The 17458-nt window shown below is 44.8% G+C and overlaps 2 protein-coding genes across 2 annotated transcripts in view; both read right to left on the bottom strand.

The window, feature by feature from the left end:
• Nucleotides 1-939: 939 nt before the first annotated feature.
• LOC311226051 (integrator complex subunit 6-like) lies at nucleotides 940-14412 on the bottom strand (the record flags this gene model as incomplete). Its single annotated transcript, XM_084311430.1, has 8 exons — nucleotides 940-1469; nucleotides 1820-1913; nucleotides 5485-5823; nucleotides 7384-7570; nucleotides 9937-10079; nucleotides 10538-10664; nucleotides 11699-11917; nucleotides 14386-14412. The coding sequence occupies 8 exons, from the start codon at nucleotides 14410-14412 to the stop codon at nucleotides 1376-1378; spliced, it is 1230 nt and encodes a 409-aa protein (XP_084167556.1). The 3' UTR covers nucleotides 940-1375.
• Nucleotides 14413-15412: 1000 nt separating this feature from the next.
• Nucleotides 15413-17458, bottom strand: part of ints6 (integrator complex subunit 6) — a 74115-nt gene continuing 72069 nt past the window's right edge. Inside the window, exon 18 of the mRNA XM_084310220.1 lies at nucleotides 15413-17321. Coding sequence (XP_084166346.1) covers nucleotides 17228-17321 — 94 coding nt within the window. The 3' untranslated portion in view covers nucleotides 15413-17227. The remainder of the gene's footprint in view (nucleotides 17322-17458) is intronic.

Below are 17458 nucleotides of genomic sequence, written 5' to 3'. Positions count from 1 at the left end.
ATTTGGCAGCTACCAGCACACAGGATGAGTTGGCATCCGAGACCTCCGTTCGTCAACACGCCAAGAGTGTGTGTGTTTCACAACTGTCTACTAATGACTTTAGATGACAATAACTGCAAACATAAGGGTAAATACCACTAGTGCCAATGTTATTGCTACCTGTGATGCATTAGCGTCAGTTCCTGAGCTTATGGTCCCTGTACTTCAACATGTCACATCTTAACATTCAGAATTTACTTCCCCACGGAAATTTGTATTAAGGTTTTCGTGGATATCCAGTATCGCTGAAGACTGTTCATACCAGATGATACATTCCTACATTATCTCTCGTCTCCACATAAAAAGTTTTCATAAAAACTTCGGGTAGCTACGTTTTCGAAAACGTTGTGACCCTTCGTCGTCGGCTGTATCCGGCCAGGTTATGCCGAATGCAAGAGCTTTTTTTTTTCTATTGGTGGACTCGGCCACGGAGTGCTTTTTCTATTACTGGAGTGGTAAATGCAGACGACCAAATTTCATTAGTCAAACTAACGAGCAGGACACTGAGAAGTGCACCGAGACCATTAAGTTCACACACAGAATGCATTCCGACACGCGTTTGGACTGAAGCGTACGAGGGGACGAGCGGTTTCCAGTGGGTCAAAAAAGGCGGTAAATGACAAACAAAAACAAAGCCGTTTCCTGGTGGACACGACAGAACGTCACGTGTCCTGTATTGGCCCTGAGGTGGTTGGAAAGTACACACAACCTGAAACCTTCCTATGATGATCTCGCTCGACCGTAAAATCACAAACGGGGAGGGCTTAGATCCGATCGAACATCACACACACGACACACGCTTGGGTACAGGCCACGTTCCATTCCATTCCATTCAGAAAAACCCTGTGCATCCCCAGATCTAGAGAGCATTCAATGCCCTTCTAGATTCCAAGTGAGCGAACGAGGGCACACGCGTGCGAGGGGGGAACAATTTCCCCCGGAATGGAATGCAGCCGTAGACAGTTCACACAACCATTTTTCATTGTGTAGACCCAGAGCGCTACAAGTGCTTTCGTATTAATCTCCAACAGTCGTGCACGTGTGTTCTCACCTCGCTGCCCCTCATGGATCTATGGAGAATGGACACGCATTAGCAAAGGGTAGAGAGCGCCCCCCTATAGTTCATGCCGAAACCAATCGCTTGTCGCGACGGAAGAGACTCAAGGGGTCCTCTTGACGGGTTGGTGGTCTAGAGCGCCGGACGCGGTCCGCCTCATCTCTGCGGGATCCTGGTAGAAGGGAGGGGGGGGGGGGGGCTCAAAGAGGAGAAAGGGAAGGATGGAAGGGTGTAGGGTACATGAACGGGCGTGTTCCGTTTAGGGGGGCTGAGCCCGTCTCAGAGTGTGTCCAGGTGGTTCATGTTATTGGCCCTGGTGTGGATCTCTTCTAGAAAGTTGTCCAGCTGCTCAATCAGAACACGTTTCTTGAACCTGTGCAGGGGACACAATATACAGAAACACGTTATGCTTTGCAGTGAAATAGACCAAGGCTGGGTTGAACTAATGTTGCAGTAAAAACTACCCCCCCCCCCCCCCCCCAAAAAAAGGCAAAAGAAATTCCAGCAAATGCTTTGACATGTTCTGAACTCCCCAGGAGATGACAATGGGATTTACTTGAGGGGATTTCCTAAAGGCAAAAACTCTTGGAACACATGGTCTAGAAAGTGAAATACAAGCAGCTCATTTCCAAGCCACAACGCCAGATGGTGTTTTTCCTCCAGCCCACTACGATAATATTACTTCTACTACGATGCCAGAAGGAGGGCGGCAGAGCTCAGCACCTGGCGGCCTCTTTGATGATTTTCTGGAAGAAGATGAGCCGGGTCTCCAGACTGCCCTGGATCTGCTTCAGGAAATGGAAGATCTTGTCGTAGTCTGCAAAAACAACATGAGGAGGTTTGAGGGACTGAACGGAGATGCAGAACTCCTCCCAAGAACTTCTAGATGAGTATAAAAACAGAGGCACGGCTTAGCGGTGAGAGGAATCGAGTCAAGCAGCCGTTACCCGTTTCTATTAAAAAGGAACAGACCAACATTTTGGGAGATTCAATTATTTGACTGGTGAGGGAGGAGCGGTTAGCCTAGCTTAGCACAATGAGTGATGAGGGAGGAGCGGCTAGCCTAGCTTAGCACAATGAGTGGTGAGGGAGGAGCGGCTAGCTTAGTTTAGCACAATGAGTGGTGAGGGAGGAGCGGTTATCCTAGCTTAGCACAATGAGTGGTGAGGGAGGAGCGGCTAGCCTAGTTTAGCACAGTGACTGGTGAGGGAGGAGCGGCTAGCCTAGCTCAGCACAATGACTGTCTGGTGAGGGAGGAGCGGTTAGCCTAGCTTAGCACAATGAGTGGTGAGGGAAGAGCGGCTAGCCTAGCTTAGCACAATGAGTGGTGAGGGAGGAGCGGCTAGCCTAGCTTAGCACAGTGAGTGGTGAGGGAGGAGCGGCTAGCCTAGCTTAGCACAATGAGTGGTGAGGGAGGAGCGGCTAGCCTAGCTTAGCACAGTGACTGGTGAGGGAGTAGCGGCTAGCCTAGCTTAGCACAATGAGTGGTGAGGGAGGAGCGGCTAGCCTAGCTTAGCACAATGAGTGGTGAGGGAGGAGCGGCTAGCCTAGCTTAGCACAATGAGTGGTGAGGGAGGAGCGGCTAGCCTAGCTTAGCACAATGAGTGGTGAGGGAGGAGCGGCTAGCCTAGCTTAGCACAGTGACTGTCTGGTGAGGGAGGAGCGGCTAGCCTAGCTCAGCACAATGAGTGGTGAGGGAGGAGCGGCTAGCCTAGCTAAAGACAACTCCAGATTATTTACGCATTTTGTACATTTAGCACGTCTAGTAAATTTCTTTTTATAGTAACGTGTAATATATAGGGTTTACAGACCCTCATCTGCACCTTTGTTTAGTTTTTATATTCAGATGTAATTTGATTGCCTATATTTATACTATTACCCTGCCCATACCTGTACCTCCCCTCCCCCATGCTGCTATGACGCCCACATTTCCCCAAGGGGATCAAAAAAGGAATATCTTATCTTAACACATTGGGCGGCGGGGTTGTGCCCATCAAAGTACCCAGTCTGCCACCGTTGAAAGCCTATGGAGATGTTTACCTTCTTTGCAGGGCTATAACTTTTTAAATGTTATTGCTATATCAACATTACTATGGCCCATTCAACATCGATTATCTATCGTTCAGGATGTGGGAACGTTATATTTTTTCATTCATACATTGTTGTGTTAATAGCGTCGAGAATATAAGTATGTTTTTAATCTTTTCTGCTGTAATACCAAAAACAGTAGTTATAGGCCCTGAAGCATGATAGATTATCGATTGGCGTTTCTTTCCTATACACGCTATATAAAAAAATTAAAATGTATATGATCGGTATACATTATGCTTCATCATGCATGAAGGAAAGGGGGGGGGGGGGTCGTTTATAATTCCTTGATCGTCAGTAACGGCTTTATTTAGTATGGGTTGATATATTGATCAGATGGTTTGCAGTGAAATGAATAAACAATCAGGCTGAAAATAACGTTACTGTCCTCTTACCGTTCGCAGATGAGACTGGAGGAAAAAGATCCCAATTATTTGACGCCGATCTCCTAGATCCATTTCCAAAATCATATTGATTATTAAGTTTAGAAAGCGATCCAAATGCACTATAGTGTTTGTCTGGAGCCACGTAACAAGATATCACTGCCGGAGGGATTTCCTCGACGCACTGATCGGCACTTCCGGTTTTGGCGAGAGTGTAACTCGCCCGACCATCCACCAGGCGGCGGTATTGAGGCGTTGCAATCTCATACAGAGTCCCGCTGCAGTCCGGAGGTTGGCTGGATGAATTATGAATGCTATGGTGAAAAAATGAAATATTGATCCGAAAAGCGGCATAAGTCGTTCTTGGCGTTCAACGCATGGCGGGCAAAAATGGCATAACTCGTTCTTGGCGACCAATGTGTTAAGTGACTATTTATTATCATCATCATGAAAATAGCTCCAACCATGTATCGCTTTGAAAATTGAAATGTCTAATTCTTACATTGTTATTTCTACACACAGTAAATAGTTTTGGAGTTGACAGAGCTAGGCTAGCCACTAGGGATGCACCGATATGAAAATTTGCCACCGATACCGATTGTTCAACTAACACAATCGGCCGATACCGATACCGATATTTGTGGCAATTCTTTTTGTAATTTAAATTTTTTTTTTGTAATATTTTAATTTAAATTTTATGAAACTACTGTATATTTGTGTTACAAATTGTGCTCACCGATATGAACATAGGCCTCTTTACTTACTTAAAAAAAGGAAACATCAAGAAATAGCTCTCTCCGAGTATGGTCTGTCGGGCTGCAGCTAGATACTAGTTCTACCAGTATGGTCTACCGGGCTGCAGCTGGATACTATTGTCTCAAGAGCTCTCAACCAATGAAATTTTGATTGACAGTCGATTCTGCCAATTATGTCACACACCGCTTGCACCCGCCTCTGCTGTTACCACCAATCGGCAAGCGCGTATACATTTTTTACTTCCGCTTTTGTCCGCCATTGATTTTGACGAGAGGTATTCTACAACAACAACAAACGGCGGCGCGGCCGACGTTTAGCTTTTAGCTCCGCAGGATGACTAAATGAGGCATAATGATTTTACTGCAACAAATGTTATAATAAAACAAAGCCTTTCTATACATGTGTCTGATTGAAAACTTTATTAACAGATTGCAGAATGGGTAAAACTCAGGGCTCTATGAGCAACGGAAGGAACTGAGCTAGTATGAACGAGTATGCTTGCTACGTTCGGGTAAATAATATGCTGATGTTATTGAACGTGTAACACTAACTATATAACGTTATGCCACAAAACGAATGCCTTGTTAATCATAAGTAGTAACTTTGATGCAGTAGCTTGTGTGTGTGTGTGTGGGGGGGACTGGGGACGGCGTTGTGCAGGCCGCGAGTGAACTTTTTCTTGTCTTTTGACGCTACACAAATTGATGGATATTTATCGGCTACTGCCATCGGCACATTCTAGCTTATCGGCCGATAGGCCGATTGCAGTCAACAAGGCACTTATCGGCCGATACCGATACCCGACCGATACATCGGTGCACCCCTACTAGCCACGTATCCCCCGCTTCCAGTCATTGTGCTAAGCTAGGCTAGCACACAGCTGGATCCATCTCCCTCTACTCAACGAACACAGAGAGGATAATGGTATCCATCTTCTTGTCGGACTCTGGGAAAGACGGAGCCAACGTCCCAAAATGTTGACGTGTTCCTTTAAACAAAACATTATCGGAAGGCTTACATTTTTAATGCATTACTCTGATAATAAAGGAATATCTTATCTTATCTCATCTAACCTCGCCCACAGGACACTAAAGCTAAACGTGGTCGTCCAGCCGAGAGGACTAAACCCGTCCCATACCGCGCCCCGGTCCCGCTACGTACGTCTGCCGGGTTTGCGGATCTCCTTGGTGATGAGGGCCCTCAGCTCGTTGTTGACCTCCAGGCTCTCGCTGTTCATCTGCTTCTTCAGAGCCGTGGGTGACGGGTAGCGGGGCAGCCGGTCGTCCGGCGAGAGGCCCTCCACTCCCCCCTCGCCACCCAGCCGCAGATCGCCGTCCCCGGGCTGGCCGTTCTCCTCCTCCCCCTCCCTGTGGTCCTGGGCATCCATGGCCATGTGGTTCTCCTGGTGGTCCAGGGGTCCGGAGGGGTGGCCCTGGTCCACGTCGCAGCTCTCTGGGTTGTAGTGGTTCTGACTCAGGTGGTTGACGATGAAGTCTGGGTCTGGAGCGATGTCGTCATCGTCGTCGTCGCCACCGTTGTCGTGGTCGTGGTCGTTATCGGTGTTGTGGTCGGTGTCGTGGTCGGTGTCGTTGTCGTTGTCGGTGTCGTCATTGTCGTTGTCCTCTCCATCTGTGGGTTCAGAGATAAAACAATAGATACACAACAGTTCCATCATTTAGATAATTTATCAAGGGCACGGTACCTCATCTATGAAAATCTTTGGTTACGTTCACACTACAAGTCTTAGTGCTCAATTCCGATTTTTTGTTTGGCTGTTCACATTATTATATATATATTTTTTAATGAGGCCAATATAGATTGAACCCAAACTGACCAGAGTGATGCACAAAATAACTTAAAAGAAAATAATAATTTAAAACAATGAATAAAGTGTGCATGAAATAATAGGGGAAAGAAAACGTTAGGAACTTGTTACATTCACACACACTAGGGCTGATTAATCACACACCCCCCTCTCTCCCTCACACACACACTCTCCCAGATCTTTTTCTCTTTTGCCCCTTCCTCATCTCTCTCACCCCCCTCTCTCTCTATATCTCACACACACACACACACACACACACACACACACACACACACACACACACACACACACACACACACACACACACACTTCAGAAACAAACATAGTATCAATGAGAGCATCAATAATACACCTGAGTGAAGTCTAGTAAAAAAAAAAAAAAAAAAACCCTTTTTTTTTTTTTTTTTTTTAGTTAATCTTGAGTTAAAAAAAATTGTGGCATTAATAAAATCGGGAGTTAACGCGATATTAACGCGATATATTTGACAGCCTTAATTATTATATATATATTTTTTAATGAGGCCAATATAGATTGAACCCAAACTGACCCGCATGCACAAATGAACAATAAAGAAGATGGATGTAACATTTGACAAATGTCAATCTAGACTCCATCGGTGTGTAAATGTGAATGAATGTGAGGAACAAAATTGTAAAGCGCTTTGGATAAAAGCTGCTATATAAATGCACAATTTACCATTTGCTTATTTATTCGTCACAATTCTTTACATCCAGAGTGACGTAAAAGTCGCATGACTGTTCAGACTGAGGTCGCATTGCAAAAGATCAAACCTGTATCTGATTTAGGACCAGATATGAAAGTGGACTAAATCAGAATGGAAAAAGATCAGATTCCATGTGATTTGTGCTGTTCACACTGAACTGAATCACATAGATTTGGGTCACTCTCCTCTGCAGTCTGAATGTAGCCTTTGTGTTCAATATGTGAGGATTATCTGTCCTACAGATACGCTCTATAAGAACATTTTAAATGGCAATCTTTGTGTTGAATGATAGGATTCTTGCCCAATGAACAGATCTCGAAGGTTTCCAAAGATCCAGGGAAGATTGCACATACAGTGTTGCTCAAAAGTGTCCAAAGATCCAGGAAAGATTGCACATACAGTGTTGCTCGAAAGTGTCCAAAGATCCAGGGAAGATTGCTATTAGTTTATTCGCTAGATCGTTTATTGCTAGCATGATTTATTCGTGTGCCGGTCGGTCTAAAAGCTCACCGGTGGCAGGTCTGGGGCTGGCGGGAGGGGTGACGGGGGGAGTGTAGGCCCGGCCCAGGCGCAGCAGAGGGGACATGCAGCGTCGTCTCTTGGGCCCCCCGCCCTGCATGTTGCTGCTGTCCCCCGGCCTCTTCCCCTTGTTCTGAGGGCTGGTCACAAACTCATCCGCCTCGTCGATCATCATGCCCTGTGGAAGAGAGGAGGAGGAGGCAGAAGAGATGTGGTCAGACAATAATAATATTTGTATAGCATCTTTCATACTAGAATTGCAGCTCAAAAGTGCTTCACAGCAGTAAAAAAAAAAAGACAGGCATAAAATGTGTACAAAATTGGCAGATCAATGCATAAAGTGCAGACATAAAATAAGTATAAAACAAGCATAAAATAGACAAGGTCAAGGTAAGAGAATTAAATCACATCGTTTTTCATATTAGGATCTAACATCTTAATAGGCCTCTTTGACAATCCTACTAGTAGATACAAGACGGGTCATGGGTCATGCACAGGAGCATGTATTCTATAAACACACACAGGTTCCTTAACACTTTGAGTGCCAGCCACGACATTTGTCGTTATTTCGCCCTGCCCGTTGAATGCAGACGACGCTAATTGTCGTTTTTTTTATTTTTTTTTATTAGCGATCTGAATTCATATTTCATCAACGAGTCTCCCGTTGGTACAGCAGCCCCTCTAGGAGCTCCGATGGGAAAATACCGCCCCCTATCGTCTATCCCTGTGTAACTGCAGGCCATTCGATTACACTGGTGGATCTGTGGGGGGGGGGGCCTACTGGCTCCACTATGCTGGCGAGCCGTCTGATGAAGAGGGAAGTGATCGCAAGATGGAAAGCAGCCTGGAATATATATTTACAGCAGCCAATAATCAATCAATAAACACAATCGATATTTGGAATGGCGATCAGGAATTGGAATAATCTTTTTGGAGAACATCTGATCTAAGGTAAGGAGTCTATGTTACCAGTTTTAGGATAATCAGAGCTGTTTTCACTGAGATAACAGCGTGTCCCGTATGTGTATATGTGTGCTGTTGAGGAAATAAGAGAATCGATTTCTCAGCTCGCTTCTATAGCGTGCATAAGTACACATATACTATCGATAATCTAGCGTTCATTTGAAAACGATTCATAAATAGGCCGACAAATGACAACGTGTCTAGTGTATTCGAGAATATTCCAATAAATGCCGTTTATGACTGAATCTTTCTATTTTCCTGAAATCTTCGAGAAAACGATAGCTTTTCGAAATGCTATAAAAAGGATATGAACCGATTAAAAAACAATCCGTTTCGACAATGTTGACTGCAAACAAGTCATTGATAAGCGACGGGCAGATTAGACACATAATTTAAAACATAGATTATGCGTTTTTAACGATATCATTGAAGTGGATGCTGGCATCCAAGGACATTAATCAACGTTAATGGCCGGCACTGAAAGTGTTAAGAACGATGAGTTGGAACACAAAATTGGGTCTCAACATTACAAGAGCAGTGGAAAAAGTATAGCGGGAACGGGAAGGGAAATATCTTAAAAAGCCTTTATTGTATCACAGCTACATGGTTTAAAAAGTATAGCGGGAAGGGAAATATCTTAAAAAGCCTTTATCCATGGTTCCCAGACATTGCAAAATGAAATTCAAGGACTTTTAAGTACTTTTCCAAACACTATTTTCAAGGATGTCACTCGAAGGATACAATTCACTTTTAAATGCTGTTTTTTAAAGCATCTTCTTGGCCAGCTAGAGCAAGCTAGAGCATCACGCGAAGAAATGAGGAAAAGCAGTTGGAGCGCACGAGACGATTTCTTGATTCAGAACAATTTGATCATGGATGAACAAAACATTCAATGCAAATGGTTGATTTTAATTTCAAGGACTTTTTAAGCACCTTGTTAAAAAATTTACTGTTTAAGGAATTCCAGGCCTTGATATTTTTATGAAAATCAAGCACTTTAAGGACCTTGTGCGAACCCTGTTTATCGTATCACGGCTACATGGTTTAAAAACGCCAACATGTTTGGACCAAGCTGGTCGGGGCATAATAGGTTGCCATGGGTTCACCCTTTTCTAAAAAGGGATCGTCATCACGGGGGCCGATAAGAGGGCAATCGTATCAATAAAATCACAACATGAAACAAACTAAATAAAAAACAAGTGTATACCAAGTAATCTACAAGAGCTATGAGAGTGCATAGTAGTAGACGTATGTCTTCATCGGATATATTCACCCGGGTCCCATGGTTAACCCTACTGCTTTACCAAATGGTTAACCCTTTCACTGCGACAATACAGAAGGTTAACCCTTTACTATCACACTACAGACCGTTAACCGTCTGTAGTGTGATAGTAAAGGGTTAACCTTCTGTAGTGTGGTAGTGAAAGGGTTAAGATTGATTTCATTTAAATGGGGGATGAAAAAGGTATAGGATGAAATGGTCACAAGCATGGCGGCAACCAATCAAACGAGCCCTTTCACCGGCTACGCAATAACTCATCCGTTCAGATCCGTTTGGCCCGGTGCCGAGATGCACAGTACCTTCTTGTCCAGTTTGAAGGGGTTGCCGAAGGTGTGCAGGCGCTTGGGCTGCTCGGGGTCCGCGTCTCGGAGGGGCTGGTGGGCTGCTTTAAGGAAGTCCTGGTAGTTGCCCATCTGGGCTATTGGCACACTGTGGAGCTGGTCTGGACCCAGGAAGGAAAGCACGAGGGACAAACTAAGCACTCCACCGTGTACGATTCTTAAATGGTACAACCTTTCAATGACAATGTGTTGTAACAAAGTCTGTCCATAAATATCACCGTAAATCACTTGCACACTTACCAGAACTTTTAATTGAAATTGACATGATATATTGAGTGCTTAACAGTTTATAGGCAAAACACACACACCATTATTTACCATTTTCACTAAGAACTTTCAATTGAAATGTACATGATATATTGAGTGCTTAACCCTTTCACTGCCACACTACCAAACGGTTAACCCTTTCACTGCGACAATACACAGAAGGTTAACCCTTTCACTGCCACACGACAGCTGGCGACCGTCGGTTGTGTGATAGTAAAGGGTTAACCTTCTGTCGTGTGGCAGTGAAAGGGTTAACAGTTTATTGGCCAAACACACAGACGCTGTGTCCTACCTGGGTCCTGTCCTCTGAGGGTACAGGCGCTGGTGTTGAGCAGGTTCCTCCTCATTCGGCTCAGCTGGTCCAGCAGGTGACTGCGAGGTATGTCGTAGGGGTTCCTGAAGCCCTGAGGCTTCAGACTCTGATGAAGAGGGAAGGAGCATCACTTTCTGGCACAAAGATCACAAGATGCTTTCTGTGCGGGCCGGGGCTCCACTCCACTGATCAAATTACTTACTCGTGAGTAGTACGTCCGTTGATAAAGAAAAGCAATGTCCACAGCCGCTCCGTGTATATTAAAGATATTCAAATGGTTTATTTGCAAAGTCTTTCTTTACAGAAGTGGTCCTAAATCTACTTTCCTAAATATTCTTGTCACTCATGCACATACTACTACAAGGTAAGAAAACTGTATTTTCCCAGTCTCCAAATTCACCGCCGACTCCACACAGGAAAAATCCTTCGTAGTGTACCAGCCGTCCAGCCGTGAATCTACTTGCTGGCTGTTGGCTTCAGTTCATTGTTGAGTCCATCCTTTTGGTCCCGTCCAGTCTGGTCGAAGATGCCACTGACACAGAGAGAATCGTGGCTATATATAGAGACCCAAATGTTCTAGAAAGTCTATTATGACATCACCACAACGCTCTAGAAGGTTCTAGGTTCCAGAATGCCCTATTATGACAAATACGACAGTTCAATGACTTTATCTAAATCCAATCAATAATAATAATAACCAAAACACTCATATGGCCTTTACACTTTCTATCCTGAGTGATGTTCACTGGAGTTCAGTTTAGTGTTGTTCAGTCTCTCTCCTTCTCTCGCACTCTCCAATAACGGCAGGATGGTTATGAATGGGGAAGGAGTTTGAGTTTGTCCTTGGAAAAAGTTGTGAGAGAAAGCCTTTCTCAGGCTATCTGCAGCTTTCAACACGTTACATTTAAGACGTTTTAAGATCTTTTTAATACCACTTAGAGACAAATTTAATACCAAATTCACAACCATACTAAAAAAGTTTTAAAACACATGGCAACATTGAAAACTTGCGGCTGCACTTGTGCGCCAATTAACTCTTGTGTTCCATACAAGCTCTCGACAGACGCACCAAGCTCCCGGTAGCCCCGCAAAAATACAAAAACATTTCATGTATTTAATATTATTTCCTCTCCAACCCACCTTGTTGAGCAGGGCCAGGTGGAAGCCTTGGAACTCCTTGGAGTTCAGCTCCATAGGGAGGGCTGGGGCCTCTCCTGTGATGCTCTGGAGCAGCTGGGTGAAGTCCCTGCGCTGGGCCAGGGAGATGCCACCCCCACCCCGCCAACGCACCTTGATGCCCGCCTCCGGCACCGGCTTCTTACCGATGGAGGCGATCAGACGGTCATACTCCATCTTCGACTGGGCAAGGAGAGGAGGGGGGGGGGGGTTAGCTGCTTGACTGGGTACACCCAAAATGCAGTGGAATCCATTTCCACTGCAATCGGGAAGTACACTTACATTTTACATTTAGTCATTTAGCTGATGCTTTTATCCAAAGCGACAACTCTGGCAGCTAAAAGTAAGTAATGTTGTTCGTCAAACAGTGTTGAACTTGAGTGCTACACTCTGAGTGCATAGTAGTAAAGACATATTAGCATAGTAGGTAGTAATAATTGTTTTAAGAGCTATGACAGCACACGTACAGTACACACACCGATGGTGTGATGTGTCCAAAAATGAATGGGCAAATGTGAGTGAAATGGTCACACTGTATGCAGCTGTTTGTCTGCATTGCACCCCCCCCCCCCAACTCAGATTTAGGGTTGATACAACCATCATAATAATATTGTTAATAATAACAATAACAATAATGATGTAATAATGTAAAAATTATCATTAAAAAGACCTGATTATGAGAAGAAAAAAATTACGATGCATGGAATATTGTTGAGGCACACTAGTTACAACTATATTTCAAACAGGCACTCCATGTCAAAAAGGTTGCTGACCCCTGCTCTAGACAATCCAGAAAATGAATATAAAAGCATTCCCTTTGTAGCAAGAGCCTGTCTCTGTCGCCGCCTCTTGGTGGTCTCAAGACCTGCTCTATACCCATGTATTTTAAGCCAGAAATATCATGTCCTAACTTATTGGATTGTCTCTAGAGCTTCTCCTACCACTGTTATGCCGACGATACTCAACTCTTCCTCTCCTTCCCTCCCTCAGATATCCACGTCTCTGAGCGGATCTCGGCCTGTCTGTCCGACATCTCCGCCTGGATGACGACCAACCACCTCAAACTGAACCTAAGCAAAACAGAATTGCTCCACCTGCCGGCCAAATCCTCCCCCCTGACCGACCTTTCCATCACAGTCGAGAATGCAGCTGTGACCGCGTCCCCGACCGCCAAGAACCTTGGTGTTGTCCTGGACGACCAGTTGAACTTCTCTGCTCACATCGCAGCGACAACCAGAACCTGCCGATTCCTCCTGAGCAACGTCAGAAGGATACGCCCCTTCCTGACAAAAGAAGCCACCCAACTCCTCGTCCAATCAACAGTCATCTCCCGCCTCGACTACTGCAACGCACTGCTCGCTGGCCTCCCGGCCACTGCCACTAAGCCTCTTCAACTCATTCAGAACGCAGCGGCCCGCCTGATCTCAAACCTACCGAAGTCGGCCCATGTCACCCCACTTCTTAGGGACCTGCACTGGCTCCCCATTGCTGCACGAATCCGCTTCAAGGCCCTTGACCTAGCATACCGTGCGGCAAAGGGAACTGCTCCCGCCTACCTCCGGTCAATGGTCTCTAACTACACACCCTCAAGACCCCTACGCTCTGCATCTTCTGGCCGCCTCAGACCTACTCCTATCCAAGCTCCGGGAGGGTCATCAAAGAGAAGTCGCCTATTCTCAGTCCTTGCCCCACAATGGTGGAATGAACTACCCACCCCAGTTAGGACAGCCGAAACACGTCCAATCTTTCGCCGTCGACTAAAGACTCACTTCTTCAACCATTATCTGAATTAAAAAAAAAAAAAAAAAAAAATCTAACCCTAACTAACCATACTGTCATGCACTTGTCCTAATAAACTAACCTACACTGTAGCACTCAACACTTTGATGAACATTGTTACTCAGCTGATAGAGTTGTGCTCTTCCTGATGGCTTGTCGTACAGAACTTGTAAGTCGCTTTGGATAAAAGCGTCAGCTAAATGACTAAATGTAAATGTAAATGTAGAGCCTAGAGGCCTCAATGAGGAAAATGTTTTGACCCGTTTCATTTGATTATTTCATTTCATTCGATTGTTTACTATTTTCATTTATCATTCTTTATATTTATAATTGAAAGATGGCTTATATGGGTCATGAGTGTTTTTGTTTAGAGTTTAAGATGTAGGCCTACTCTGTATAAAAAATATATATAACTATATATAGATATATCTCTTTGTGATTTACTGTTTCTTTTTGATTTACACGCTTCTTTTTGATTTACATAATTCTGAAAAGGTTGTGCTTGTAAGTAGTATTTTGTACTTTTTTGCAGATCTCTTGTGGGAATGTGTTGTCACTTCCTATGTTGTCACTTCCTGTTTGACTTGTATATACTAGGGTCACTTACCCTTCATGCTTCATGCAAGCCATTCTGAAGGTGTGTTCACACCGAAACGTCATGATTACAGGCTGCCAATAAATTTGGAAAAACCTGGAGTGCGTGTCTGGACATTGTTTCCCTATTTTTATACATTACAAACTATACAATACAAGGTATATGTTAGCAGCAGTGTGTGTGTGGTTGTGTAAGTCACTTAAGTGCTTTTGTGTGTATAATTATAATCAAATGACAACTGATTTGTCATTTGCAAGCTGATGAGCTGTTATGGAACTGCGCCATTCGGGTCATTCTCCATCATATTTTGAATACAGACATGTAAGAAAACACGTTTATGTATGGTTTCTAATGAATGTCTCTTTGCCTTTCAGCGATGGTGCTACTGAAACGATCCAGAGCTCCGGTTTTCAAAGCCGACCGGCCGTTCTTCTTCCTTTTGCGACAAGTTAGCACAGGTACTCATTTCAGTGAATTGGAATCTCAGTCGATTCTCAATGTCATAATTTTCTCACGTGGAAACGATACCTAAATAGAATCTGTAATGTTGTGAAACAGTGATAATCATACCAAAATGTGTTTCAGGATCCATTTTGTTCATGGGACGGGTGTTGAATCCGGCTGACCAGGCACCCTAAGGACCTAAGAGAACATCCCCCGCCCCACACACTTGACCCCACCCCTATCTCACTACCGGTATTTATTGGGGACCAACAGGAGAGTCCACAGACACTTCAGTCAGAGGGACAATATATTTGTACATATATGTAAATACAATTTTAATAAATCTGCTGTTTTTACACGTTAAGTGTTTGTCTTTTCATTTGCCATAAGAGAAATTAAAAAGGTTATATATACAATTTACATTTTTTCATTCAGAGCAGAGCAGAGCAGAGCAGAGGTGCTCCCCCCCCCCCCCCCCAAAGAGATTGATTAATGAATTTATCAAGAAAAAATGTGTGGGTCCAAAATGAATGTATCCCCTCCCTACATTTCCCCCACGTAGAATGCACCAGATTATATAAATGACATGCTCCAGTGAGACACCTAGTGGCTGAATGCTATCTATAGCACCCTTAATTGACCCGTCCCAAAACCCACCCCCAAGCAACAGTTGTGATTGGAGGATCAAGAAACGAGAGCGGAGTTTTAGATAAGGACAATTACAACTGGTTAGAAGGATCACAGTATCCACACAGCACCGTAACAGACTGCCGAGCCACTGTGAGCTTCAGTCTCCTAAAATATTAGCTAAAAAAAAAAAAAAAAAATCACACAATCACAGCCTTACAGAACGTCGTGACACTTTATTTACATGGCCCTTCACAGTGTAAAATAGAAACTTTATTCATGGAAATACTTACAAAAAGGTCTTTTCCACGACCTCTCTTTTAAATAGTACTCTAAGGTTATTTACATCTTTACAGTGTATTCAAAATACTCTCTTTTGGTAGCGTCCTCTTCACAAACATAGACAAGTATGGCAGATTTGGTCCCTGTCTGAGGAGGAAGGAGGGAGGGCGGGCGGTAGAGGAATGCCCCCTGAATCCCAAATCAACCCCGTGCTCAGACTTCACTCGAGGCACTGGTGTGGATTCGAGAAGACCCGACAGACTCGACCGACATCGGGGACCATTGCATTTTGCCTCGTAAAAAAATAAATTTCTCGAACCTTTATTATAAACAACAAATAAGCGGTCTCAAATTTACACAAGTGCACTGAAGGGAAGAGACGGGGAGTTGATTTGCGATTCACTGCGGGAGGAGGAGCGCTTGGGATGGGTTAAATATTTGGCAGCTACCAGCACACAGGATGAGTTGGCATCCGAGACCTCCGTTCGTCAACACGCCAAGAGTGTGTGTGTTTCACAACTGTCTACTAATGACTTTAGATGACAATAACTGCAAACATAAGGGTAAATACCACTAGTGCCAATGTTATTGCTACCTGTGATGCATTAGCGTCAGTTCCTGAGCTTATGGTCCCTGTACTTCAACATGTCACATCTTAACATTCAGAATTTACTTCCCCACGGAAATTTGTATTAAGGTTTTCGTGGATATCCAGTATCGCTGAAGACTGTTCATACCAGATGATACATTCCTACATTATCTCTCGTCTCCACATAAAAAGTTTTCATAAAAACTTCGGGTAGCTACGTTTTCGAAAACGTTGTGACCCTTCGTCGTCGGCTGTATCCGGCCAGGTTATGCCGAATGCAAGAGCTTTTTTTTTTTCTATTGGTGGACTCGGCCACGGAGTGCTTTTTCTATTACTGGAGTGGTAAATGCAGACGACCAAATTTCATTAGTCAAACTAATGAGCAGGACACTGAGAAGTGCACCGAGACCATTAAGTTCACACACAGAATGCATTCCGACACGCGTTTGGACTGAAGCGTACGAGGGGACGAGCGGTTTCCAGTGGGTCAAAAAAGGCGGTAAATGACAAACAAAAACAAAGCCGTTTCCTGGTGGACACGACAGAACGTCACGTGTCCTGTATTGGCCCTGAGGTGGTTGGAAAGTACACACAACCTGAAACCTTCCTATGATGATCTCGCTCGACCGTAAAATCACAAACGGGGAGGGCTTAGATCCGATCGAACATCACACACACGACACACGCTTGGGTACAGGCCACGTTCCATTCAATGCCCTTCTAGATTCCAAGTGAGCGAACGAGGGCACACGCGTGCGAGGGGGGAACAATTTCCCCCGGAATGGAATGCAGCCGTAGACAGTTCACACAACCATTTTTCATTGTGTAGACCCAGAGCGCTACAAGTGCTTTCGTATTAATCTCCAACAGTCGTGCACGTGTGTTCTCACCTCGCTGCCCCTCATGGATCTATGGAGAATGGACACGCATTAGCAAAGGGTAGAGAGCGCCCCCCTATAGTTCATGCCGAAACCAATCGCTTGTCGCGACGGAAGAGACTCAAGGGGTCCTCTTGACGGGTTGGTGGTCTAGAGCGCCGGACGCGGTCCGCCTCATCTCTGCGGGATCCTGGTAGAAGGGAGGGGGGGGGGGGGGGGCTCAAAGAGGAGAAAGGGAAGGATGGAAGGGTGTAGGGTACATGAACGGGCGTGTTCCGTTTAGGGGGGCTGAGCCCGTCTCAGAGTGTGTCCAGGTGGTTCATGTTATTGGCCCTGGTGTGGATCTCTTCTAGAAAGTTGTCCAGCTGCTCAATCAGAACACGTTTCTTGAACCTGTGCAGGGGACACAATATACAGAAACACGTTATGCTTTGCAGTGAAATAGACCAAGGCTGGGTTGAACTAATGTTGCAGTAAAAACTACCCCCCCCCCCCCCCCAAAAAAAAGGCAAAAGAAATTCCAGCAAATG

Source organism: Notolepis coatsorum (genome assembly GCF_963971535.1).
Source record: "Notolepis coatsorum genome assembly, chromosome: 3".
NCBI classification, from domain to species: Eukaryota; Metazoa; Chordata; class Actinopteri; order Aulopiformes; family Paralepididae; genus Notolepis; species Notolepis coatsorum.
This window is presented reverse-complemented; position numbering and strand designations above follow the sequence as displayed.